At 45.2% G+C, this 27,932-nt stretch overlaps 1 protein-coding gene across 1 annotated transcript; it reads left to right on the forward strand.

Annotated features, from left to right (window-relative positions):
- The first annotated feature begins 281 nt into the window (after window positions 1–281).
- Window positions 282–27,882, forward strand: LOC123031820 (transcription factor CP2-like protein 1). The gene is made up of 15 exons (XM_044447177.1): window positions 282–364; window positions 2,165–2,319; window positions 5,458–5,531; window positions 7,089–7,194; window positions 9,677–9,783; window positions 10,501–10,653; window positions 11,600–11,710; window positions 15,741–15,838; window positions 15,931–15,985; window positions 18,859–18,952; window positions 19,692–19,782; window positions 23,109–23,191; window positions 23,501–23,646; window positions 25,843–25,894; window positions 27,845–27,882. The coding sequence occupies exons 1-15, from the start codon at window positions 282–284 to the stop codon at window positions 27,880–27,882; spliced, it is 1,446 nt and encodes a 481-aa protein (XP_044303112.1).
- Window positions 27,883–27,932: the final 50 nt, after the last annotated feature.

Genomic DNA, 27,932 nt, shown 5'->3' on the forward strand with positions numbered 1-27,932 from the left:
AAACAAAGTTATGGATCAAGTAGCCCAAGTTCCCAAGCACTGGGAAAAAGGAAGCCACCTCTGCTGAGGAGCAAAACTGTTGTAAAAAGCTGTAATCCAAGGCATCTCGCCACAGCCAATCAGAGGACACCTCACCTTGCACACACCCACCTGGCCGGCAGGTGCATAAAAAGAAAAGCAGTGGTTCCTGCACTCCAGAGCAGCAGCAGACTGCTGCAGGGTTGAGCCTCTCCCAATTTCCTGGTGAGCTTCTGGGATTCATCTTTTTGGGATCACCAATCATGCTTTTCTGGCACAGCCAACCTGATCATTACTGGCCCAGCCCGGGAGAACTGTATCCTTGCTCTGGCAGCAGTCTGATAAGGTGAGAGGCCCCCTTTTCTCTGCCCTGCCTTTCCCCCCATGCTGGGTGGGGCGGAGGGTGCAGGGAGATGATCATACAGAAGCCTAGAAATGTTGGGAAGGGATATGCAGACCAGCTGATAGGTCCCAGAACACAAAAACCAGCCTGGGTGGATCAGGCCGAGGTTCCTAGTCCCGCGCTCCAGTTCTAGCCAGCAGCCTGGTGGATGCATCTAACAGCCTGTGAGGTTTAGCACTGATGCTTGTCTCCACCCCTGCTTTATGCGGTATTTAGAGGTACACTGCTTTGACACATGGGAGTTCCTTTTAAGCTATTTCTCCATAAATTTGTCTAATATAAATCCAACCAAGCTTGTGGCATCACTCTGTCTTGCAGCAGTGCATTTCATATATAAATTAAGGAAATTAACCTTTGGCACTGACCAGTGGTCAGATCCTGCTGGCAAGCCCAAGATTTTAGATGAATCTGCCCTTGCTTTCCCAGTTCCACCCATTGTTTCTCAGGGACATTGAATTCTGCTGTATAAAATTTCTATAGGACTCTTCAGGCTGTTGTTCAAAGGTCTTCCTCTCCTCTCAGGTTGCCAGGTGCAAAAGAGGGCAAGGCCGCTGCAGTTTTAGTAGTTGCGAAGACAATGGGATTTTGGCACTCCATCCTCTTTTGCATCTGCCCACCTCGCCCTGGTTTTGTCCAGGCTCACACTCCTGTCTCTGCCTTCTGCCTTGCTATGCTATGTTGGAATCATGGAACCGTGCAAGCCTGAAGTGAGGCAATAGAGTTGGTCAAAGTTCAGTTTTGCAGCCACAAAACTGTGTGAAACGGTCCCATTTTGGGAGGAAGCCACATCCAGGAGGTTAAGTACATTAGGCAAAAAGACAGTGACTTGCCCAAGACCTTTCAGTGAAATAGAGAAAGCCTTTCCAGAAGGTATGCAGACCTTTTTATAATGTATGGTGGCAGAAGCAGGTTTGTGCATAGCTTAGTCTGTGGTTAAAATGCCACTGGGAGAAGAGGCAAGGAAGTTTTCATAAACATGAAGAAAGCTGGATCTCGCTCTACCGCAAAGCAATTAATGTGTCCAAGAAATGTATTCACAGGTGGACCAATTATACATGTTCTAATCTAGTAATGTCTGCATGTTTATTTTTAAGGGGACTGTGAATAATGTCAGTGTGGAATGGAAAGTGAAAAGCAAGTATTTTAATGTGAAACACGTGCTGTAACTGGGACAGATTAAACATTCAGATTATGGACATGAGCAAACAAAAGGAAAAGTCTGCCTTAGATTTTACTGCATTCCTACAAGAGAAAGCACGTGTATATAGAAATTAGCCGGGTGCCTGCCCAGAGCCAGCCTGTCCTGTCTGAATTGGCTTCATATCCCATCATGCCTTCCCTGGGATTACAGTGTCTGGCGAGGGTTAGAAAGAGGGCTAGGAAGAGCACTGTGGCAAGGGGAAACCCATCTGGCCCCTCTCCTTCCCCCTCCTGCCTATCCTATACTGAGCCTGTGGCAGGGAGGGTGTGATCTTTCCATCTCAGGACAGTACTTAGAAAATGTTAGCCACTCGATAAGTTTGGAATCAAAATAACAACATTTAGACCTCATGTGGGCATGCAACAAATAATCACAAGTACATGCACTCAGTGACTACATTATTTTCTAGCTGTGTGCTATTCTTTTCATGTGAATGCTACCCGTACAGGAAATTTCTAGCCTGTAACTTCTAACTGCTAACTTGTGAATGAGTCCAGTCTGCCTGAGTCTGCCATGCCTGTGCCTTCTCTTGCCACCTGCAGGGAGCCCCTGGCATTGCCATTCCTGAAACAGGAGGAGCCAAACAGCATTTCAACCTCTGCTGAACAGCACTGTCCATCGTTCCAGTATGCGTTGTGTGCTGTTACCTCTCCAGCAGTCAAACAGCATGAGGAGACCCTTACCTATCTTAACCAAGGTAAGGTCTGGGCCAGCGGCCGGGAAGGGGAGCGGAAGACCAAGGAGAGCGATCAAACAATCCTCAGTTGCTGCCCTCTGGTGGTGAGCACAGGGAATGCTCACTAGACCACAATTCCGATGCTTGACCTCTCCGGTGGCTAAGATGGAAAAGACAGAAAGTCCCTTTTTACTGAGACTAGCTTTTACCATCACGACAGCTCAAGGAGTGCAGTGGAGCAAGGGTTGGGTGTATATGGATAAAGACAGTGGGCTTTACTTGTGTCAAGGTCCTAAAGTACCAAAGGCCACTTTGATAATGCAAAGGCAGACATTCATCACATTTTTCAGGTTTTCGGTGTTGCAATTTAAATTTCAGAATCTGAGCCAGATTTGACTCCTGGAGTTAACACTGGCCAGTTGCCCATTCTGATGTTTTCTCCTATTCAACAGGGATATTAACAGATTGGCTGAATGAATTAACCAAGTTAACACAAAATGAATGATTGAAAAACTACAAACTGCTCATCTGTCATATCTTGATGGTTTTCACTAAATATCAAGTCATTCAGGAAGTACTTAAATGGGCAGCATCAACGTTTGCTGAGAAAAAAATAGAAGAGAATTTTGGGAGCAAATTAATGTCCACTTGATAATATGTTAAACTACTGGGATACTGAATATCAATGCTATAGCTATTTTAATTTAGGGAAATTAAAATAAACAGTTGGTCCCCTCTATTAACCTAATTCATTTTGGCTTTCCTTAATTTTTTGAAAATAAAGAAGGTGGAACATAATGACTGTGCACACTGACTTGGGAATGACCCATAGAACTCTGGAAATCAGTTTGGAGAAAATGTTCATAGGACCCTGCAGACACCTGCTATTTATGTGATTAATAAATCAGTGTATAGACATTCCCTCCTTTCCTTTCACCAGCCCTTTCAGGCAGTCTTAGAGTACAATCCTGCACGTGTTTGCTTGGAAGTAAGTCCATAGGGTTTACCCCCAGGCGAGTAGGTATAGACTTGCAGCCTTAAAGGATGCAGGTGAAGCCATTTAAGGAATTCAGAAGAACCAAGTGCTCCTTTTTAGGTTTATTTATACCCACTCGATCTGGCACTGTCGCCACCATCTGATGAATAATTCATAATTCAGACAATATTCACAAAAGGCTTATGTGAGAATAAATTGGTTAGCTTTCAAGGTGGCGCAAGGCTCCCTGTCGTTTTTGCTGCAACAGACTTCCCCTTTGGAAAATATTACTCACCACTGCTAGTCGGGAACGGGTCATACTCCTGCTGACTGGATCTGGTATTCATTAATACTCTGCGTAATGCTGTGACACACTCACAATTATCTCCTGCATTGCTCTGACGTTTTGGCCTCCCTTTGTTTTCCACAGGAACTTGTACACACACTCTGAAAAAAAAAAAAGTGAGCTTTGGTCCATGAGAACTCCTGCCCCAGTAAATTTGACTGTCTTTAAATTAACAAAAGATGCCCCATTTTTTCTGTGATATATGGCTATCCCTCCAGGGGAAAGGATACACTTATCTTTCACTAGACTTTAGTGTTGTTATTGATTTACACATGTGCCTCTTTACTATATTTTTATCCACCCACCATCCCAAAAGGACAGGCCGATTCCCCTGTAAAATCGATCGCGTATCTAATGCTGAGACACTAGAAAGTCTCTAAGCAGCAGGGGGAACCTTTTTTCTCTATAACAGAACTGCATTTCCTGGGGAGTCATTTGCCCAAGGCTCCGTGCTGGCTATAAAGTCCAATGCTGGTGCTAGGCAGGGCCATTTTTCTCCATCTCCCTGCCACTCCCTCTCCCCCCTCCCCACTCCCTGCTCCCTTCCTCCCCACAAACTGGGCTGCTGAGGGTGGAGGGATCATATCAGTCTTGACCGAAGCCTGAACCGAAGTTTGCTGGTGGTCCGAGGGCTGTGGGTTGCCCACCCTGGCTCTAAGATGACCCCAAGAAGAAAATACCCACCTCTGCGGTAGTGGGGTATTGCAGGTGGTATTACGCCTGTAGATGTTTCCACCTCTGTGAGACTAAAAATAGTGCAACGTTTCTGCGTAAAGATGGTGTGTGTGTTTCTTGTTAACATATGAGTGCATCTCTGCATTCCTCATTATTTTCCATTCCTGCCATGAGGAGAAGAAATGTCATATTTATACAGCAAGTGCTACCTGCAACAAGGGGAGAAAACCCCCACAACAGATTTTGAAAAATGAGAGAACCAGTAACCAGGTTCACATGACACAATAAGCCATGGTGTGTGGGGAGGCTTAGTGTGTTGTCGGAACCCCCCTCCTGATTCCCAGGGGTGGCTTATGAACCGGCTTATGAACCGGCCTCGCCATGGCTCACGGGAGAGCTGCACAGACCCCTTGCGGCTGAGCATTTCGCCTGTGCTCAGGCAGCCGCCTAAGCCCCGCTCAAGCCAAAAGCCCAGGGAGCCCTTTGGCAAAAAAGCACTCTCTGATGCCGTGGTCGGGCTGCTCAGGCTCCTGCCGAGCCTGTGGGGGACAGCGAGACTAGCAGGAGCCGGAGAGAGCCCAGCCCGGGGACAGCCAGCTCTCCTGGCGCCACCCACTCAAACCCCCCTCAGGGTCTGCTGGTAGAGGAACGAGCTGCCTGGTCACGTGCCCTTGGGAGAAAGTGAGGCCAGGCAGCTCTTGCAGCTTGCCTTGCATGGGGTGTCCTGCCAAGCAGTGCTCCTCCCTCCCCACAGGAGATCTGACCCCAGGCACTCCTGTGCCTAGTCCCCCCACCCACCACCACTCTGGGTTGGACGTTCAGTCACATTCCCACTGCATTGCGCTGCAGTGGCAGGGCCCTTGCGGCTTCAGCCTCCTCCTCCTCCTGGCCTCCTGTGAGTCAGAATGAAACCTGGTGCCTCCGGAGGCGCCTCTGCCCACATGGGTTCAGTGGGTCCATCCAGAGCTCGTCCTCATTGCACTACTCTACTAGAGTGGATACAAGAACGGGAAGCACACCACTTCACGCGTGCGTGCGCATGCGTGCGCGCGCACACACACACACACCAAGGCTTAAGTGAAGGTTTGGACACGATGCCTTGGACTTGGGGCATCTTTATCTCACCAGCCTCTCATTCCTGGCAGACTCTACTCTTTTCCAGGGCAGTCATATGAAATCCGGATGCTGTGCAATCCCAAGATGGGAGAGTTTGCCGAGGGGCGCAAGCTACTGAAGGTGAGGGATGGGAAGGGAGAATGGGCTGGGACACCCCTGCTGCCTTCTCTGATGCTGCATCGTCAGCCTATGGAACTTGTTGCTGCAGGGCATTGCAAAAGTATATTTAACGGCTCTACTGATTAGACGGATAATAGCTGCAGGCACCATCTCGGCCCAGAGAACGTAACACTTTGACTCGCAGATGTTGGATATTAGCAGAACGAGGACATTCCCAGCAGGCTTTGCTCATAGATTCTCCCTGAATGGCAATCACTGGACTGAAAGCTAATTGGGGTGAAAAACTGATTTGGTCCAACTAATTCAGTTCTGCACTGAGAATAACAATAGACTTAGTGTTTATGTCCTGCTGTCCATGTTCAAACGCTTTCCTACATTGTCATGGTAATGCTTGAAGACCCCTGCAGCAAAGCTCCCTAAGATTATCCTGGTGCTGGCAGGTGTGTCATGGTAACAGTGGTTACAGATTTTTGTGTTGATCCTGAATTGTCACGAAGGTTGTGCCCTATCATGTTAGCCGCACGATTTGGACAGGATGTTTCCCATCTGGCAGTTCCCACATTAGCACACCACTCCATTGGACCCTGCAGCCAGGAAGGATCTTCTCCTGCCAGCACTTCACATGTGTCCATACTTGGCCAGGAGGTCCCTGATGGAAATTGTTCTTTTTAAAAAATGGCTCATTATTTCTTTAGGGAACAGGCCTGAAGCAGTGGCAGGATGGTGCAGGGATGGGCAGGGAGAGTTCGAGCACATACTTGTGTCACTCATTTGCTAGCATCAACCTATTTTGACCAGGTTCACACAACATTTCAACCTATTGTAGGTCACAAGCCATGGAGGGTTGTCATGCCATGCAAACCCAGACTGTTTCGCAAAGGGTGGATTGTTCCAGGCCAAAAGCCACCCTAACAAGCCATGGCTTGTTGTAGGGGTTGTTGTACCCATGTCAGGCTGTTGCATTGCCTGGATCAAGGCAACCGATCCCATTGCGGGTGCTGGAATCCAGCAAGTGAGCTATTTGGCAAGAGAGGCAAATGCTTCCTGCTGTTCTTGCCAGGTCTGCTTGGGCCTCCACCAACGCCCACTACTCCACAAAAGCTCAAGGGGCACTTGGTGGTGACTGAGGCTGTCTCCATGCCCCACCTGGCTACAATCACAAACCCTTTTTGCATTCACCACAACATTTTTGTGCTTTTATCATTTTTTCCCCTTCTTCTGAGATCCTGAAAGTGATTTCTGATTTGGCAGCTAGTGACTGTCCCTTGAAAGACAGTCCGGAGTGGCTTTCACTGGTTCATCACCAAAGTGAGCTTAATTATCTGTTGAGCGTTCCTTCTACATAACTTCTTTGCAACATGGGTTTTCATGCTACACAAATATGGTCTGTGTTTCTAACCTGAATGTCTTCAGCATCCCTAGTTATAAGGGCTTTTGGACCTTGGAAGTTTAGGAGAAAAGAGTGCAAGCTTTGCATTTGATGTAGCAAAGATGAGCGTGAATCGCACTGGGTGAGTGGGCCCAGGGAAATTTCAGGTGTCTTTTTCTCCCTTGCAGAGTGTGGTCAGGGTGGTGTTTCATGACCGAAGGCTGCAGTATACAGAACACCAACAACTGGAAGGATGGAGGTGGAGCCGGCCAGGTGACCGCATCCTGGATATTGGTCAGTGATTATTTTTTAAAGGAAGGGAGATTCATCAAGATCTATCAACACTGGGGACTTAAGAGTATTTTCCAGCATGCTCAGTTTAAAACTTTTAAACCTTGTTTCTTCTCAAACCTCCAATCTTCAGCAACATCTGTAAGTGGGAATGTGTATGGGCTCTTGGGAATGTGGTGGACAGCTTGATGAAATGGTTAACTCACGGAACAGCTGCTGTGAAAAAGGCAAGCTCTTTGTTAGGCATAATTGGAAAAGATCTGAAATAAAACTGCCAGGATTGTACTCCCCTTATAAAAATCTTTTTGTGCAACTGCACTTAGAATATTGTGTATAGTTCTAGTCACCATGCCCCAAAATAGGGTGTTACTGAGTTGGAAAAAGTGTAAAGAAGGGCAAGTAAAATTGTGCAACTCTCTCATCAGGATCTGCTACAACAGCTGGGGCCGTTTAGCTTAGAAAAAAGAGCAAACATGATAGAGGTATTCAGAATTAAACATGGCATGGAGAAAGTGAAGAGGAAGACATTTTTCTGCCTAGATAAACACTAGAAGCCAATGGGGTCCTCCTATGACGCTGATTGGTGGACGATTCTGGACAGGTAAAAAGAAGGGGTTCTTCACACCACACATAGTTGAACTATGGAATTCCCTGCCACAGGAAGCAGAGATGGCCAATTTGGACAGCTTTAAAAATGGACTGGACAAATTCATGGAGGAGGTAGCTAACAAAAGCTTTTATTGTTGACAATTGCTGGCTATGTGCTACCTCTCTTATCAGGAGTGGTATATCTGTGCACACCATATGCTGGGGAGCTTGGGCAGAGAGGCTCTTGTACGCATCCTCATTGAGGGAGCTTGTGAACGGCTGGTCAGCCACTGTGTGAAGAGTACTGGACTGGATGGACCATGACTTCTCTCGTGTTTCTTAAGAGCTTCATGCTTATTCACAAGGGAAATGCTTGTGGTTTTCCTATGTAGAGGGTCTGAGATATGTTTATACCTTGAAACACCACAACAGCCTCCATGACATAGCAAGCCTCAACCTCATCAATTATAGGCAGACTATAAATACATGTAGGGATGCAGGTTTAAACCGCTGTGCTGCTGGACTGGTTGACTGAAAGGTCACCAGTTCAAATCTGCACAACGGGGTGAGTTCCCGTTGCTCCGTCCCAGCTCCTGCCAACCTTGCAGTTCGAAAGCATGCAAATGCAAGTAGATAAAAAGGTACCCCTTTGGTGGGCAGGTAACAGCGTTCCGTGCACTTCTGTGTTTAGTCATGCCGGCCACATGGCCACGGAGACTGTCTGTGGACAAACACTGGCTCCCTCAGCTAGGAAACGGAGATGAGCACCGCCCCCTAGAGTCAGGCATGACTGGACGTAACAGCAAGGGGAAACCTTTACCTTTTATATACATACATGTAAATAAATAAATAAGCCTTGGTGGAATACAAGGCACCAGTCACCTGTTGCTATACAAGCATGGTTTCCCATTTTCCATCTCCTTTGCCTCCATATTTGTTTCCCATTCTGTACTCAATTGCCAGGGGCTTGCCTTTTATTCACTTATTTATTTATTCACTTATTTAATACTTGTAAGTATTTATTCACTTATGCAGGCTGGGGCACCTTACAAAGACAGCTTCATAGGGAATAGCCGTCAAATTTGTTTCCACAATTATCTTGGAAAAGAATAAACTGGGGGAACAACAGATGGGGAGGGACATGAGGAAAATGTAACTGTGTTTATGTACAACTTGGCTATACTTTGGAACTCCCATCATCCCTGAACACTGGCCATACTGGCTGGGATTGATGGGAATTGACATCCAACAATGTCTGGAGGGCTGCAGGTTCCACACCCCTGGACTAAAGGACAATAAAACGAAAATCTGCATGAAAATTTGGAGGAGGGGCTTAAATGGGCAAGAGAAAGAAAGGGAACAAAAGAGGGAAGGCGGCAGACTGCACATCATGTACAGGCAGTCCCTGTGTTATGAACATCCAAGGTATGAACAACCCATACTTACAAGCAAACTGCGGTAAAGCCTATTAATTAAAAAAAATTACTGTGGAAAATCATCATCACCATAAATAGCAAGGAAGTGAAAGGGGAGAGAGGGAGGGCCTCCAAAACATGCCTTCCTGCCCTGCCCACCCAGAGAGGGAAATCCTCCCAGCATCTCCCTGGTGCAAAGAGGAGGCACTGGAGGTGGGACTAGAGATATTCACACTTTTTCCACTTTGATGGGGGGTCCTGCACTCCTAACCCCTGTGAATGTGGAGGGCCTTCTATACATGATCCAACTTATATACAAATTTGACTTAAAGAATTTCTATTTTCTCAGGAATGGAGCTCATTCGTAACCCAGAGACTACCTGTACATGGCCAGAGGAGGCAGCTTCATACATCCTCCCCCGCTCCCCGATATGGATATCCTGTTCCCACTGAATCCTGACACTTTTCATCTTTTCCTACAGATATCCCCATGTCTGTAGGCATCCTTGAGCCTCACATCCACCCTACTTTGCTTAATACTGTGGAATTCCTGTGGGACCCCACTAAGCGAACGTCTGTTTTTGTTCAGGTAGGTATGCAAGGTGGGGCTACCTTATCATTACTATTTCTTCCATTTGAATCTTCCTCCTTTCCTAGCTTGCTTTCTGCTTTTTGTCCAAACAACTTTTTTTTTTTAATGAACCAAGTCTCCATCCCCTCACCTCAGGGTACCAAGAGGATCGTGCCAATATTCGTTCGCTGAAGGAGTCTAATCACAGTAGAAGTAGTAGCACAAGTGGGAGCTGCACGGAAATGTTGCAACACAATATGCACTGTGTCCAGGATCCATCCACCCCAGTTTAACATGCTCCTCAGTTGTTCAGCCTTCTATGGCCATTGACTATGGTCAGTCCCCATGGGGCTGTTGCCCCCTGCCCCCCCGCACGCACACACACACACACACCTCTTAAAATGTGTTGTATACCTTTGCAAGGCTCAACAGATCTTCCATGCCTCCCTCTCTTGCATGGATGCTACCATTCGGCTATATAAGCAATAACGCTCACTCTGGAAAGAGCAGCAAAGGCTGTTACATGTGCGATGTGGAATGAGCAAGGTTGGCTTGGGATGGTTCAGTGATAGCCCCAGGATCAGAACAAGAGTTCTCCTCTCCCTCTGGGGACCACTGGGCCCCCCTTTGAGAACTGAACGCTGGACTAGGTGGCTCTGGGACAGCACGGCTGTCCTCGTGAGCCTTGCACCCGCTGCTCCCAACTGAGACGGCTTGCCTCTTTCCCCGCAACAGGTCCATTGCATCAGCACGGAATTCACGCTACGTAAGAATGGAGGGGAGAAAGGTGTTCCCTTCCGCATCCAGGTGGACACCTTCAGGTCCAACGAGAAGGATGAACATGTGGAGCACTTGCACTCAGCCAGCTGCCTCATCAAAGTCTTCAAGGTAAGAAGACTTACCAGCGGTCAAGCCCAGCTCCCTGTCCAAAAGCAGGGCCCTCCAATGGGTCCACAAGAAGCCCAGGCCATGGCGTCTGCAAGTAGGACTGGGCAAGAGTGTGTGCTCTAGATGACTTAAGCTAGTGAGCCAAGCCACATGATACTGCAGAATAATGTAGCATGGTTGAAACGAAGAGGGTGTAAATCTGGTTAGTTTTTTGGAGGGCACTGTATGGAACAGCAGGATATGATTAAAAATAAACAGCAAACCCAACTGTCTCCCTGTGCATGCATAAACATGTGCACACTCGCTATGGTAAATTCTCCTGAGGTACCACTTCATTGGACATATGTTAACATTTGTGGAGCTCAGTCTTTAATGGAAAATGCTTGCTATTGGAAAGAAGCTGACAAAGAAAGCGATTGCTTGAGTGGTCTTTATCTGTCCCAAAATGGGCGGTGTGAACTGCAGGCTTCCTCCATGTGCAAGGAGGTCATCAAAAATATGACACCACAGCTAGAATGTTGGTATCACACAAATGCTTTCCAGCAGTCACTGTTCGCAAATGCTGCTTCCTATCATGAGATGTGCTGTAATCAAGTGTAGGGAAGTCCAGTGATAGCCATGCATGTGTGAATAAGCTGCTTTGAACCAAATACAAGGTTCTCAGTGAGATAGCCGAAATCTGTTCCTTCCCTGTTTCTTCACTCTTTCTCATTCATTTCTTTGAGGCTTAAGCTATATACATACATACATATATATATATATATATGGAGAACTTATATGCCGCCCCATTCGCATAAGCCTCGGGGTTTTTCTGTGCGTGCTTACCTGGAAATAAACCATGTTGAACGCCGTGCCACTTATTTACACATCCAATTTATAGATAGAGATAGAACTGCACAGTAAACGCATTTGAAAAGCTGATATAGTTCAAGCATGTATTTTTCAGCCAAAAGGAGCAGATCGGAAACAAAAGACAGACAGGGAAAAGATTGAAAAGCAGTCCCTTCAGGAACGCGAGAAGTATCAGCCTTCGTACGAAAGCACAATGCTGACAGAGGTACGTGTGCTCTTTCTGCAATGGCAACAGCCTGTCCTCGACACAACGCTGTCTAACCTGGTTTCATCCTGGCAACACATCAGCTAGTTTAGACGCAGGTAAACAACAGGTCGGTCTTCCCAGCCTGGTACCCTCTGGATGTTTTGGACCACAACTCCCAGCATTACTGACCATTGGCCATGGCGGCTGGGACTGACAGGAGTCAAGGTCCTAAGCATCTGGCAGGCAACATGTTGGGAAAGGCCGCCGTGAAGCAACTTCTATTGTTTATCACTTCCTTCTGCAGCGGTGGGAGAAGGAAGGCTCTGGTGGATTCACGTGGTTTCCAGACAGCTCTTGGGACTGGTGGGCGGGGGGTGGGGGAAGGTTGTGGCTGGCTGCCTTGTCCCCCAACTTCTACATGAAACCCCTGAGAGGGGTCATTTGGCATGATGGAATGCACTGTCATCAATATGCTAATGATATGCTGATGACATGGGGCTTTATTTACCCTTTTCATCTTTAACAGATGAGGCTGTGGCTGTGCCTAACTGGGGCCTGGTTGTAACAGTGGGCTGGATGAGGGCTAAAAACTGGCGCTCAATTCAGACAAGAGCAAGGTGCTGCTAGCAGGTGGATCTTCTGACCATTTGGAAGGAATTCTCCCTATTCTGGATGGGGTCGCATTCCCCTTGAAGGAGCAGGTTTGTCGCTTGCGAGTTCTCTCGAGTCACCTTTGCCACTTGAGGCCCAGGTGGCCTCAGTGGCACAGAGTGTCTTTGGCTGGTAGCCCAGCTGTGCCCCTCTCTGGACAAGGATAGCCCAGCTTCATTAACCTGCATTCTAATAATCTCTAGACCGGCTTCCTGCACCCCAGCACTCTGTGTGGGGCTGCCTCTGAAGACTCCTCAGAAGCTGCAACTTCTGCAAACTGCAGCAGCCAGATTAATAACAGGGACCAGAATATCCAACCATTTAGTGCCAGTTCTAGCCCATTGACATGGACTGCCTGTATGCTCTTGAACCTAAGGTGCTGGTTTTAACCTGTAAAGCCCCTGCACTGCTTGTAATCACCATCCTTGACAGAACGCCCTTCCTAAGCACAGTCTGCTTAACCACTGTGACCAAGTGCTGGGGCCTGCCACCAATTCCACGTCTGAGGGAGGCTTGGTTGGGGCTTTTCAGTGGTGGCCCCCCAGTTATGGAATGAGGCCCACCTGGGACCAACTTTAATATTGTTTCAGTGTGAGGGTAAGTCTGGCTTCTGTGACAAGGAATTTAGTTAGTTTACTATTATCCTGGAGAATTATTATTAGTACATTACATTTCTGAGGTGCCTGGAGCCAAAGTTCTCTTGGCAGTTCACAACTTTTTAAGTCACCCGTCCAGATTTCAACCAGGCCCAAACCCTGCTTAGCTTCCAGGATTGGGCAGGATCAGGCCCTTCAGGCCATATGGAATTATGTCAGCTACTTAACAGGTCTTGTGCTTTAATTTGTGTAAGCTATCGTAGCTTTTGAAATTTACTTTTAAAATTTGTATGTTTATGTTGTTACTGTTTTGCAATTTAATTAACTTCTATGTTGCCCAATAGCTGAAGCCCTTTGGGGTGTGGATGAGTTATTATAAATTTAGTGTACTTTATCTGTCACTGTAAACCACTCAGAGAGCTTCAGCTATTGAGTGGTATCAAAATATATAATAATATTAATAATAATAATAGATCTAGGCAAGAATTGAATTTTAATAAGGAGTACACACACCCCCTCCCAAGATTTTCCCTTGGGTTGTTTTTTGATTAACACTCTTGTCAGATTTTTGCAACTGTTTTGGTGCCATAGTTGCTATGTTTAGAAGGATCTTCATGTGATAAAGTACTCATGGAAAAACCTACCAGCTACTCTCTCATTTCTGCATCCCCCACCCCTCTATCATTGCAAATTAGTTTTAATTGAAGAGGAGCTACTACTGATTTGGTTGATTTGTTGCAGAGAAGCAAATGAATGTTAGAATTATGTTACTTGAAGTGATTTGAATGAGAAATTGATTGCTGGCTGGCTTTGACTTCTGCAAATGCAGACAAATCCTAGTAATAATTCTAAGTTTGCAAATAGATAAAATAGCCTTTGTATATTTTATGAATATTTATGACCTGTGGACCTCAGCCCTAGATCTTTTAAGTGTCTGGCAATGCCTCTATCAGTTTGTCCATCTCTGCTCTCCCCACAGTGTTTTACAAAACTGTTCACTGAGTTTTGTAAAACACCTAGCATACTTTCCTAAATGCATTTATCTATAAAGTAAATTCTAGTAAAATAATCTAAGATACAATCTTTCCTGCAACTATGTATAATAATAAAAGTGCATAACAATGTTTGACCTAGTGACTTCAATCAACATAATAATAACTTGGTGTATGTTCAAATCAGCATAAAAATGTTTTCCCTTGATGGAATTTAGATTTAAAAAAAAAATCTGGGGGTGGTGGTTTGTTTCTCCTCCTAACTTTCAGAACAGGTCAAGATGGCCTGCAGTTAACTTCATCTCGTGCCCCAAAATGTATACTTTTTGTGGGGAGTCACAAAAGCATCCCACAGACCTTTTGTTTTGCAGATTCTGGAACATTTTATACCCCAGGCATTTTTTGTTTATAGGAAAAAAATTGTGAAAGGACAGAGGCTGAAATTTTGGGATGTTGTTTACTACCCTGCATTTGACAATATCCTAGGAGGTCTAGACTGTAGGTCTACTTATATGTAAAATGCACAACAGTATCTGAGCCTAGGTTGGGAATACCACCCCACAGTACAGGAGGAAGCAAGTGTGCGTTTGTGGAGACAGAGCTGCTACTTGAAGAGTTTTAACCGAAAGGCCAGACTAGGTCAGATGATGTTCAACGCCATCTGCACTTCTGTGTTTATTCCAAGGTGTTCTCTGGCTTCCTCTAAGGACAGACACAACCTGTTGAGAATTAGCTGAAGCTTGTTTTGTTTTGAGTAGGCCCAGAGCCCAATGGGGCAATTTGCCCGCAGGAGAAAGCGCAATAAGGGCTCTTCTTTCCTACAGTTCTTTGGCATGCGCAGCACCCCAGTTTTTATAGCAGCCGTGGAAGGCAGGGGGCTGTTCCAGGTCACAACCAGGGCAGCAGCAAAAGGGTTACTTCTCTTCCCCATTCCAATTCGGATGCGAAGCTGCTATTCACTTCACAAACAAATGTCACAATTGCTAACTGTGCCAATAAAACCAGGCTGGTCCTGCCTACAGCAGATTCTGCCCCACCTGGGATACATGTTGAGAGAGAGATGACGCACACTGGGAATTATAGGTCTTCTCTTTCTCTAACCACACATAGGATTGCAGTTCAAGTCTCTCTTTGTTTATAAGCAAATTACTTCCTGTCAGGATTTGGGTTGGGGTTTTTTTGGCGGGGGGGGGGTGGTGGTGGTGGTGGTGGTGGTAGATGTGTTATGAAGCACAATGGGATATTATAGTTTAAAATGAAACATTTTTTTCCAACATACAAACTCCACAACTCTAAATCCTTAACAAAATCTGATACTGGGATTAAAACTGTTTTTGAAGCCCAGAGGCCCCAATACAGGCACTGTTTAAGAGCTTCTTCAATCCTGGAACTTCCTGGGTTAATTCTTCTTAGAGTTCTGCACCATAAAAACCTAATTATTATTATACTAATGAGTCTGCTCTCACTTGTCCTGAACCATGCAAGGCACTGAAGCCACATCCCATGTCCACCAGAAATCACCTCAGAGTTCTTGATATCATTCTCTATATAAATTTGCTATTTTTTAAAAGCAGGCATTGTTCTCTGAATTTCAAGGTTGGCTTCATATAAAACTAGAAACTTGTTTTTTTCAACCAGCCAGCCAGCCAGAAGGTATTCTAAAAATAGAGTTCTGTTCTTCCACAGTCAAACTCAGAAGGGGTTAGAGCCAAAAAGAAAACCTGTTGAAGATTGGTGATGGTATGAGATGCAGTTTCTGGGGTCTAATATTTCTTCCTTTGGTTCTATTTCCTCCCACCCCCTTCCCAGTGCGCCCCGTGGCCCGAAGCTTCCAGCAGCCTCCACAGCCCTCCAGCCACTCCCAGCCTTGTTTCTCCACACTCCTTCAAGCTTCAAACTCCCGAAAGGTAAACCAGGCAAAACAAGCACCTGTAATAGCATTCAGACCCTCATTCTTTTGAAATCATGGCTTCACCTGCTTTTCCACTCTCCTTGGCAGGGTCTGCGCCTCACCGAGCTACGCCTTGGACAGCTCCTCAGAGAACATGGCAGAGGTAAGCAGACCACCAGCAGGGCGGAGAGCCCAATGGTGAAAGTGTTGGACTGGGACTTGGGAGCTCTGGGTTCTAATCCCCTCTCAACCATGAAGCTCCCTGGGTGACTTTGGCCAGTCACTGATGCTCAGCCAAGCCTACCTTACAGGGTTCTTCTTAGGATAAAGTGAAGCCACCTCAGGTTCCTTGCAAGAGGGAAGAAGATGGGGTATAAGTGTAACAAAAAGAGAAAAACAGAAGTCACAAACTCATAGAGGCCAACAGCAGGACACCTGCTTTCTTGCAAGCATATCACAAAAATAAAGATAAGAAAACGTGGGTGCATCTTTTAACAATGCTTTGCAATTTTTCAGATTCTGTTTCTGCACTCTTAAGAGCAAGTTGTTTTGGATGATTCACACAGTGGTTTTCAAATAGTTTTCTGTGGTACTGTGTAAGCAGATTAGAATTTCCCCCATGGATCCTGTAAGGCCCGGAGAAAGGTAGCCCCCCTTCTTTTTTCTGCCATGGATGGTAACAGATGAGGGCTGGACCATGTTTTTAACATTTTTTCTGTTAAAAGGCACAGTGGAAGGCCTGAAAAACCTGTCGTGTGCAAAACACCCAGCAAATTTTCAGTATGCAGAACGGGTGCCCTGAGGGGCAGAGAGTTTGAATCCCACCTCACTTGCATAGGGATTTGCAAGCTACATGTAGCATGAGGCAAGGTGAGGAGGCTACCCCAAACTGCCGTGTTTTGCTGCCATTAAACAGAGTGATGTGGAAGATAAACAGATTTGATTCGCAGGGCACAATTCCCCAGAAAGTTTGCCTGCTGGTCTATATTCAGAGTCTGGCGCCTGCTCACCTTACCAAACACAGTGTAATGGTGCCACCTGGTGGCCAAAGATGGCTTTGACGTCAGATGCTAAATGTTAAAAAGGCAGGTATCCACGTTCCCCCTTGGTTGTGAAAATGCTCACAACACAACAAAGGTGCCAGATAACTGATGGTTGCTCCCTTAAACCATCATTTTTCTTGAAATGGCACATGGGACACTGTTGCTGCCTTTCACATCCACCTAAGGGTGCTGAGGAGGGAAACTGAGGACTGCAGCTGTCCTCAGTTGTTCACACCCATGCCTTCCGCCATCTTGGATACCTCATCCAGGACTTTGAATTTATTACACATGAAAGATCCTGAGCAACAGTCTCATGGCTCTGGTTTTGTTTCACTTTCAATTCTCTCCAACAGGTCTTCCAGCAGCTACAATAAAATGCAGGGACATTGGGAGTCTTTATTTCACTTCAGGGGTTTGTTTTGTTTTTTAATGTGAAATTCTGAAGATTCGTGCAAGCCACTCAATGACTCAGGAACAGGGAAAACTATATTGGGCTTTCTGCAAAATGGCACCTCTACATGTATCGGTCTCGTTACTTAGAGATGACGCTGGCTGTGGTATAACACATTACTGAATAAGAGCAGCTGGCTCACATGACTACAAGACTCCTCTTCAAAAGATTGTTATGAGAATATCTGTGAGCATGTGCAGAGTTCTGTGAAAAAGTGGGCTAGGGTCTGGGGAGCTGAGCCTGGGGAGACTGCTGGATTCCATACCTCACTACTGAATCTTCCCCATCCTTAGTCTTAACTATTTAAATTTTATACAGTAGTTTTTATTTTTAATTGCAACTCCCAGAGAGCTTTAGCTATTCAGTGGTATAAACTTGTGATAAATAAAAATATCCAAGAGATATTTAGGTATTTGTGGCTAAAATATTTTCAGTTTGGCACCTATAAAATGCATCCTGTGACAAAGCCAGAGAAAATAAACGCACCTTTAGGACTCTTTTCAGCTGTGGGTCTGAGAATGAACACAGGATATTGCCCGGAGCTGTGAGGCAGCCCTTCACTCCAGCAACTTGCCCCAGGATGGCAAATTTAGCATGGTGTGGTAGTTATCCAAAACCACAGGATCTAAATTTGATTTCTAAACAAAGTCCTTGCCACTGCTTCTTCTAAAGCTGTGCGGACCTCACCATTCCTAAAGGAGGCACTGGTCACTACTTCTGAGGTCCAAATAACCAACTGAACTGTGGCCAGTTTCACAAGCTAAGGAGGGGCAAGGATCTAAAGAGCAAGCTGGTGCCCTCTGAACAGCCAATCTCTGTCCTCAGGTTATGCATTCCAGAAGGGATCTGTGACGACGTGGCTGAAGGACACACGTGCTCTGTAAATCTGTGGCTCTGATCAACTTTTCTGCAAAATGGGTTTAAGCAGCTGTATTTCAGAGCCTACATCCAGAAGGCCTTTCACCACCTGAAAAAGCTCTCCTGGGTGACATTGAAAAGATGCAGTGGTGGCAGTGAAATACAATTTCTTTGCCACCATTGCTACTGAAGAATTAGTTAGAAAATGAGTTATCATTTGTGCTGGAATATCATCATTATAAGTCTCGTGCCTTTTGCATTCTGATAGTCAATCTGGGTATCTCGTTGCCCTCATAGAATCATAGAATGGTAGAGTTGGAAGGGACTGAGAAGGCCATTGGGTCCAACCTCCTCAGAGTACCAGGAGCTGACACAACTGTGCAACTAGACTAGGGACATTTGGGAGAAATCAAATTATATTCAGGTTCCTTTAAGATCTTGCACTGTGGTCTCTGTAGAGCTTACTCTATCCACAGCTCAGCCCCAGAATGGATTTTGAGCACCAGGACTCAGGCTTGGAAAAGAGGCGAAAATCTGGAGGAATGCTTCTGACCAACCAGAATTTGCTCCTCATCGTGTAAATACAGCCCACACACTTGCAATTGCTGGTAGGGGGCACGTTTCCCAGTGGCCTTTGAATTGCAGTTGAGCTGACCTTGCTTTCTCTGTGTGTGTGTCTTTCAGGCTCTGAACCCAAGTGCCTCCATCTTGGAAACTCAACAGTGGTTACACAAAAACAGATTTTCCAATTATTCCCGGGTTTTTGCCAGCTATACAGGTGAGACTTCGCTTCCATGGCAGGGCTGCCCATAAATTTATCGGAAGATTTGCCGCCTCCTTGCACCTTTGTAGTCTCCTCATACTGATGTTTTTTCTTGCCCATCCAGATCCACTGGGAAAAGAAATTTGCTTTTGTTTTTTAAGGCATGGAGAAATATTTCTCTCTGTGGCATTTAAGCTTTGAGGGGAAAATAGCTAACCTGAATAGTTTTCAGAGAGCTAGTGTGGTGTAGTGGTTAAGAGCATGGGACTGGGACTCAGACGATCTGGGTTTTAGTCCCTGCTCAGCCATGGAGCCAACTGGGTGACTTTGGGCAAGTCACGGCCTCTCAGCCCAACCTACCTCACAGGGTTGTTGTTGGGATAAGATGGAGGAGGAGAATGATGTAAGCTGCCTTGAGCCCTTTGTAGGAAAAAGGCAGGATATAAATCGGGGGAAAATGTATTTGCATAGATGAATTTAGAATGAAAAGCTTCTTGGAGTAAAGACTTGCCTTTTTTGGCTTATATATGCTGCAAAACACCATGTACATTGATTCAAAGTCCCAGTGCTCCAGACCATATAGTAATTCCTAATGGATCAGAACAAAATAATCAGAACAGAAATTTGACCAACTCTGTCTCAAACCCTATGAAGTAATTTCACAAGCACCATTGTCCCAGGAAGACCCTTAAGAGCAAATTCTGGACAGGGTCAATTTTGTCCATCATTCCTCAACCTATTTCTCTTACTATAGGAAGTGATTTGCTCAAGCTTTCACGCACCGATCTTGTACAGATTTGTGGAACGGCGGATGGGATCCGACTTTCAAATGCTTTGAAAGCCAGGTATGCAATGGAGGAAGATGGCATATCTTAAACTCCCTGCTAAAGTGCTACTGAAAAACAGTTTGAGTAGGGGGAAAAACCTCTTAAGTAGTAGTTGCAGGTGGTGGCCAAATACAAAAGAGGATGGGGCCTTCCTACACCTTTAACAGATGTGAGGAGGCAGAAATTTGAGCAGGTGAAGCTTGTACAAGAAGTGACACCTGTGGAAATTCCCTCTTCTGTCCAGCTGTTCAAGGTGCAGGAGCTTCCTGGTGCTAACGCCCTTAATAAAAGGCTATACTCTTATCCACATATATCAAGAAGCAAGTCCCAATAATCTCAGTGAAATTTACTTCAGAGTAACCATATCTGGGATTGTACTGCACATAGAACAACTTTCTACAAAGATAAAAGGAAGCCAGGGTCCAGCATTTTAAGTCCCATTGATCTTAATTATGTATGTTTCATTTTCTTATTGAAATGTATGGAATATAAAAGTACTGAATGTTGGCTAGATCATGCCAAGAAAACTTCCACTGGAACAGGTTTGTTTTTTAACCACAATCACTTTGAAAATTAGACAGAAGGAAGAGGAGGTGCTACTTAATTCAGGTATATCCACAAAACTGCAGTGGACAGGTATAAGTGATGTGACAAGCCCTGGTGATTTCTTGTACAGGATGGTCTGTCGTGCCACCTGAACCCTGTTGTGATATTTCATCATGGTATGGTTGGGTTTCAGAAACCAAGATAAGAAACAGTCGTCTGCTTTATGGTTTCCACATTTCATCAAGGTTTCTCCAGTTGTCCAAACCCACTATCGTGGTTTCCACCATTCTGCAGCTACCACAAAGTCCCAGGAAAGAGTGGCAGCTGTAGTGTCCTTCAATCATCCAGCATGGGATTGAATTCCATGCACAGTTACTAATGGGATACATGTCAAAAATGAAAACCATACTAGCATAGAAACCACTTGATTGTCTGTCAGGCATATCTAGGCAAAAACTGGTACACCATGGAATCCATGCAGGGTTGTTTGTTATGATGTGTGAACACAGCCAATGTGTAGTGGTTAAAAGAAAACTTGGTTCAAATGTGTACTCAGTCATAAAATTCTAGACTGGTTCATTTGACCATCGTGAATATTAAGCCCTAATGGGCAGACATGCACTGTATCATGACTCATAAACCAGCACAGGTTAGATTCTCGCTGTGGTTAACAAGCCATGCACAACCTCAGAACAACCCATGGGTAGTATGTGGTTTATTAACAATGGCAACAGAGGTTCAGATGTCACAACAAGCTGCACTGCTGAGGGTAATTATGTTAATCCAATCAGCATGTGTAGCAGGAGAAATTAGCCACTGTAGCTTATTTTCCCTGCTGCAATGGTGTGAATGGGGCATCTCTGAGTGAGTTCACATGTCAGAATAAGCTGCCCTGAAAATAAGCCACATGGGTTGGTTGTTCACTCACTAACTAGTATTATTCCCAACAAAGAGCCAGGTGTTCTGTGGCTTCTTGTGGCTTGCCCCCACGCTGCCCATTTCTTTTACCCTTGCCAGCCATATATCCCAGGAGCCTTTGTGGCATAACCCAATCCTGTCCCAGCTGTCAGTTTTCCTTGAAATACAAATGACAGCTTTTGTCAGTAACCTGGCAGAGAGTGCGAAACAGCCCTTTCCTTCTGTTCCCCCGAGTCCTGGGCGCTTGCGCAAAGTCTGTGGTCTGGCTGCAACTGCAGGTGAATAGCAAGCAGGTTCTGGGGCTCAGCCCTGGTGACTGTGATCTGCTCCTGCCTTGCCCTAATCCTTGTAATTTCACTGCTTTCATTTCTCAGACAACACTCCATTTTGACCTCCCACTGCTCTACTCCCTGTGCCTGCTTTCTCTTTCCGTGATCTAGTAGCCTGTTGCATAGCTCAACTGACCTCCAAGAGACTGATTACAATCCCCCCTTCCTTCTCATAAGCAAAAAGCTACAAATGACTAACCTGCAATACCAGATTAAAGGTATAGAAAGAGGAGTTGCTTGTGACTGTGAGATTACTGCCCCACAAACTTTTGTTCTTTGAGCAAACAGCTTGTGCCTCTTAATTTGAATGCCAGCGGTTCATTCAGTGTGTTCCAGCCGAGCTCCTCAAAGCCTGGGCCAGACAGCCATGGCGGAGGCTGGTTCCGAGGTTGCATCTGTGTCATGTGATCAGGAAACCAGCTCTTGGGAGAGGGTACAAGGCCATGCATCCTCCGCACCATCTCTTTCCTCCACCCGACCTTGACCACAATCCAGGAAAAGGAAGTGGGAAATGAACACAGGCAATCTGGGGGCAGGGAGGCTAGTCCTTTTACTCCAAAGCACTGTTACCACCCTTTCTTTCATTCCCATCCAATTCCCTGTTAAAAACACAATTTGTCACTAGCTAAAATGTTTGACTTGAAGAAGTAACGTTTGGTGCTCCTGTTCGTACACCAACTGATTGAGTGGGATCACTAACAGAAAACTACACTACTGAGATAGTGATATCAATATAGTGCTCCTGGCATTTTAGAGAAAAATTTGGCAACTGGAGACAAGTTGCTTACCCACCAAAAGTTTCCAAGAGTAGATTTGGACAGAATCTCCTCTCTGGCCTGGGTACCCCATCAGAATGGATCACCCAGGAAGAAAGTGTTCTGGTTTTCTTCCCCCACCCCTTCCATTCACATCTTGGATGTAAATTACAGAAGCTACTTTTGCAGTTAAAGCAGGGGAAATAGTTGGTTTGCCTATTTTCATGTAGCCTGAAACATCTCCTTCCCACCCTCCCCAAAGAGCCAGGCAATGACTCTGCTAAAACTTTTCACAAATGCTCTTTTCACAAGGCCTGGCTTTGGCTTTAATCCTTCCATCCTTTTCTGTGCCTGCCTACGCCTATTGCCCTCCAGCCAGGCAGGCCACATCTGAGATTTGATTTCTAACTCTCAGACCTTAATACCACCATTATTACAGCTGTGCCAGCCAGCTCAGCAGCCTAGAAAAGTATGCTGTTCACTTGTTTGGTGTTCTCAGAGCAAAGCATGTTGTTATTCATCCACACAGCTGAGTTTGATCCTTGCAGTGGCTCAGCTATGGAACAACCTGACACCACAAATAGTTTTGCTTTGCTTGGATATTCCTGATTCTGTGCTTGCTCTTTACAAGAATTCTGCAAGGTAGGGTTATTCTCCTCCTCTGACATGGGGCAGGGCTGAGAGAACAGCTTACCTCAAGCATTCAGGGCTGATGGGAAATTTGAATGGGGAACCTCCCAATAGATCCTCGCAGAGTCCACACAGGCCCTGATCTGACTTCCCTCCCTCCTTTCAGGTGTGTGCGCCCTCGGCTCATCCTTTATGTCTCAAGGGAGCTGGAAACAAACGGGAACAATGGTCCACACAATCCAACATCTAGTAAGTCAAAGTTACCCTACTATGTTTTATCACCAGGGGCTTTGTGGTTCAGCTGTTTCTATCTCTGTAGGCAGTAAAAACATGTTTTCATTTTAAGATGATGTTCGAAAATATTTTTATTCCAGAAGACATTTTAATTGTGGAAACTACCATATTTTCACTTTGTTCTGGTCTGGTTTGAATGTTCTGTGTTATGTTTGTTTTATTTAATACTTAACATATTATTATGTTTCCTGTAACATAATCTATTGTGGAAAAATGAAGAAATAAATAAAAGAGAAAATGTTATTTCTTTTCTGTTTCCAAAAGCAATATATCAGGAGTTGTATCTGGAAGAACTGACCGCCACTGAACTTACCAATAAGCTAGCAGAACTGCTCAGTCTCCCAGCCAATCAGATCCAGCAGGTTTCCAGACAGGGACCTACAGGAATCCACATCCTTGTCAGTGACCAGGTAGGAAAGAACTGGAAACTTGTTTTGAAGATGCCAAAGCTGGGCTTGTCCTTTTAGATCACAGAGACGGAATCACAAGACAAGAAAACAAGTTCGTTGCTTCAACAAATCAGCCCATAGAATTCACCCTACATTGTGTCCAAGAGGTGCACCATAAGAGGAGCTAATCAAGGAATGGGCCGGTTTGCACAATCACTGAGGGTTAAACAAGCCATGACACATGCTGAGCATTTGTGTAACCATCTGCATAGTAACAGTTTGTCATGTCATCCAAACTTAGGTGAGATTGTTGCAGTGCGAAACAACCCTCCAATAGGGTTGTTTGGAGGTAACTGATGGTAGTGGTGTGAACTAGATCATTAACTGCAGGTGGCATGATCAAGTGAGGCAGGCAATTCCCTCTGGGTAGAAACTGTGTATATGTTGAACGTGTGTCAAACGCTCGATCCACAAATGCAGAGGGCAAGCAGGGCCTGCTCCAGCGTGCTGTTCTTCACAAGTCTGCCTTTGACCACACACTGGACAGAAACCGGTCCAGAATGGGAAAGCTCTGCGTGTTTGGCCGAAAGTGCTTAGAACTCGCAGTCGGGAGCCTCAGCCAAAGACGTGCAGATGGCACTCACTGTGCAAAGATCAGAGTTGACAGGAAGTTGGGGCCTGGCCAGCACAAGTGTCCTGCTCCCCTTATAAACATTCCACAAATTACTTCTGGAAGGAGCCGAGGTCTAATCCAGCCTTTCCAAAGCAAGTCCCCTCCAGATGTACAACTCTCTTCAGCCCCAGCTAGCAGTCAATGGTCAGGGATTATAAGCACTGTAGTCTTGGAAAGTACCAGGTTGGGGAAGACTGGTTTGATCAAACTGATGCCTCCTGCATGCTGTCCTAAGACTGCTTTAAAACTGCAGTTTGAAGAAGCACAGGAAGTCAAAGTTATGAACATCCGAGTTACAATCAACCTGTACTTAGGAATGAACTGCTATAAATCCTATTAATTTAAAACAATTACTCTGAAGATTGTCATCACCATAGAGAAGCAAAGGGAGAAAAAGCATCAACAGAGAGGGAGGGAGGGAGGGAGGGAGGAGGCAAAAGGGGAGAGAGGGAAGGCCTCCAAAGCATGCCTTCCTGTCTCACTTATCTGGACAGGGACATCTTTCCAGCATTTCCTTGCTGGGAAGAGGAGATGCTGCCGAGTTTGCGGGGAGGGGGAAGAAGATCTGTTTTTTCCAGTTTCATGGGACACCTAACCCCTGCAAATGTGGAGGTCCAACTATACGTGATCCAACTTGCATAAAAGTTTCCATGTCCATTTTTTCAGGAACAGAACTCTTTCATAACCCAGGGACTTCCTATACATCATGGCCAGTACTTTCTCTCCCACCTTGTCTCAAGATAGCTGAAGGGGCTAGTGAGCGCAATAGTTTGCACATGGCTTTGTGAAATTTTAGTTAGACCACATCCCTTTACTTTTGCTTTTGGATCTTTTTCTGATGGAGCAATTTTATGGATTCCCAGTGATCTCTGTAAGGAAGATTGGTGTGATCGTAATCATTTTATTTAGGAATTTTTGTATGCCATCCCATTTGCATAAGCCTCGGGATGGCTTCCAAAATCATAAACAATCATACAGATAAATATATATAAAATTACAATATGAATCATTGTGTTCATACTGTGAATGCTGTGGCTGAGAAAAAAAAACTTTGTCTAAGGCAGCGACTGTCAGCTTGTGGCAAAAGCAGCTTGTGGTGCAGCTCAAATGGTTTAGGCCATGTTCCACCAGTTCTTTACCCTTCTTGATCTGACACAGGCTATTCTGGAAAACACACTTTCACACCCTGCAGGAGCAGAATTCTATTTCTGAGAAGCCTAGCCTAGGAAACAAGTTCTGGGACAAACCAGACTAAAATGTGTGTGAACGTATTTTTCAGATGAACATCAGCACGAGTCTGGCCATCTCTCTGTGTGTGCACCTGTTATACCCACACTACAACACAACTGGGTTTTAGGTCTGCCCACAATCCCTTCTGACTCATAACTACCAAACTGCCATCTGTCACTGAGGTCTTTGTGGAATTTTATTTTTGTTTTATTACAAACCTGGCAATTTCCTGTAGATATATATATTTTTAAAATCAGTTACTTTGAGTCTGGCCAACATCTAAACTTATGTTGTTCTCTCCTGGGTTGTCACAGATGGTCAGAAATTTTCCAGATGAATCATGCTTTGTAGCAGCTGTAACAAAAGGTAGGTAAGCTTTCCTGCAACATTAGTACATGTGTAGCACCTTAAATACCAAGGTATTTATTGTGGCGTGACTTTGCATGGATCAGAGCCTACAGCCAGATGTTTGAAGGGTTCGCCCTCAGGTGGCAAAGGATGTATATCTCATGAGTTGCATCCAGGGTTCCCTTCTATGAATGAAAGGGTTTCTATTTGCAGAAGGCTTAGGATCCAGCAAAGGCTTCTGCTACATTAGATTCTGGGAGACAATTTTTGCTGAAACCGTCTTCCTCTGCCGCCCCTCTACTGCCCCCACTCAGTTCTGAAGGATCAGTATGGCAGAGCACCCTTCCAGGAGACACCGAGGAAGGAAATCTGCAAAAGTAGCTTCTTCATTCAGCAGAAATGTCCCAGGAGTGGAGTTTTGCCCACAGGGAACTCGGCATCCAGCCCTATTATGTTTATTTGAGGGTGAGGAATGCACAGTGGAGTATTATGAAGAGTTGCTTTAGTATTTATGTAGGCATTGCAGAGAAATGACTTTCACATTTTGAGTTTTTGGCTACTTTATAGTGTTTTTCTTAATCTGGCAACTTATGTTAAGCCTTGCTTTCCATCACGGAATTCAACAGGAAGGTGGGGGGGGGGGGCTCATCGTTACTTTCTCCAAGCATTGCCCAGACTGAGAACTGCTTTGTTCAGGAAGGGGACTCACTCTATCGTGCTTCCCAGCTCACTCCTTCATTTTAGTGTGCTTGCATGTTTCAGCCAAGTCAATTCAATGTATATATACCAGCATATAAGATAACTTACGTATAATGACAAGGTCAATATTTTGAGCTGCTTTTCTGGTGTTTGCCATAGGTCGGTGTATAAGACAACTCCCATTGCTGGTTTCAAGGGTCCTCTTATATGCTGTTTTATACAATTGTATTTGTAGCAAAAAACAAAACAAAAACGAACAGAAAAAACAGCAAATACCTCTAGATATACTAAGAGACAAAACATGTGAGGCTGGCTGGTACCAAGACAAGCCCCTAGAAATATGTGTACTTTTTCTCTAGAGATATTTGTGGCTTTCCCACTTTTGCAGGGGTCCTAAGATTTCAGCCATCTGCTGGGAGCTTAGAACGGATCCCCTGTGGATACAGGGCTTTTACTGTATGATGAAACTGTTTCATCTAGCATATAAGACCTCCGCCCCATTCTTGCCTTGCTATTTTTGTTTCAAGTGTCAACTTATATGCTGGTATATATGGTAAATCCTCCCACATCTGAAAAACTGGGTTTTTAACAAATTCTTTTGCCACTGTAATGCTTCGAAGATGCCACCAAACTCAATATTTTAACTGTATCTGACTTATGATGGCTTCCTCTGTAGAATTTGCTATCTTGAAAGGTCAGAATTAGAATATGCAGACATGGAGGTGGACTGTGGAGTCTTAAAGGGATCAGCCCTTTATAAGGTCTTTTTGCCTTAGAAGGCCACACAAAAGAAAAAAAAAAGGACTATATCCAGTTGCATTTACTTCAGGCAGTTTTGCAATCTGCACATTGAAAACCTACAGATGGTGACAAAATTGATTCCCCAAAGGGGAGGCAATCGCTTGGTTTCTATTAGGTTAGACATGCACATGGTAGACATGTCATGAACGGAGCCAGCTGGAGCTGGGGGTCAGACTAGATGGCCCAGGAGACCCCTTCTGACTCACACAGTTTCTCTTTCTAAAATAGCTGGACTGGACAAATGCTGCTGCAGAAAGCATTCCCTCAGCTTGCGTTCCCTGTCTTGCCATAGTTCTTGCACAAGTGTCCATAAAATCCCAGAAGTGGCTCAAACAACCAACCCACTTTGAAATTATCCTTGGAGGGGGAGGGGAAATAAACCTTCTGGCAGAGAAACAGGCTCAAAGTGACTAGTCAATGCAGAAAATGTGTATCATTGTGTGATTGTCTTCTGTTCTGTCATTACAGTGCAGAACACGGAAGGCTATCGCTTAGTTCTAAAATAACCCGACCGTCTAGAAGACTAACTAGTGGCCTGTAAGAAGATGGGGAGCAG

The sequence above is a fragment of the Varanus komodoensis genome, unplaced genomic scaffold (assembly GCF_004798865.1).
Source record: "Varanus komodoensis strain SLA01 unplaced genomic scaffold, ASM479886v1 scaffold50, whole genome shotgun sequence".
NCBI lineage: Eukaryota > Metazoa > Chordata > Lepidosauria > Squamata > Varanidae > Varanus > Varanus komodoensis.

Bases quoted from the DNA above. Each gene is read 5' to 3' on its own strand.
- LOC123031820 (XM_044447177.1), top strand. From the start codon at position 282: ATGCTTTTCTGGCACAGCCAACCTGATCATTACTGGCCCAGCCCGGGA. The intron at 23,647-25,842 runs GTAGGAAAGAAC...GGGTTGTCACAG, and splicing joins ACATCCTTGTCAGTGACCAG to ATGGTCAGAAATTTTCCAGA. The intron at 25,895-27,844 runs GTAGGTAAGCTT...CTGTCATTACAG, and splicing joins TGTAGCAGCTGTAACAAAAG to TGCAGAACACGGAAGGCTAT.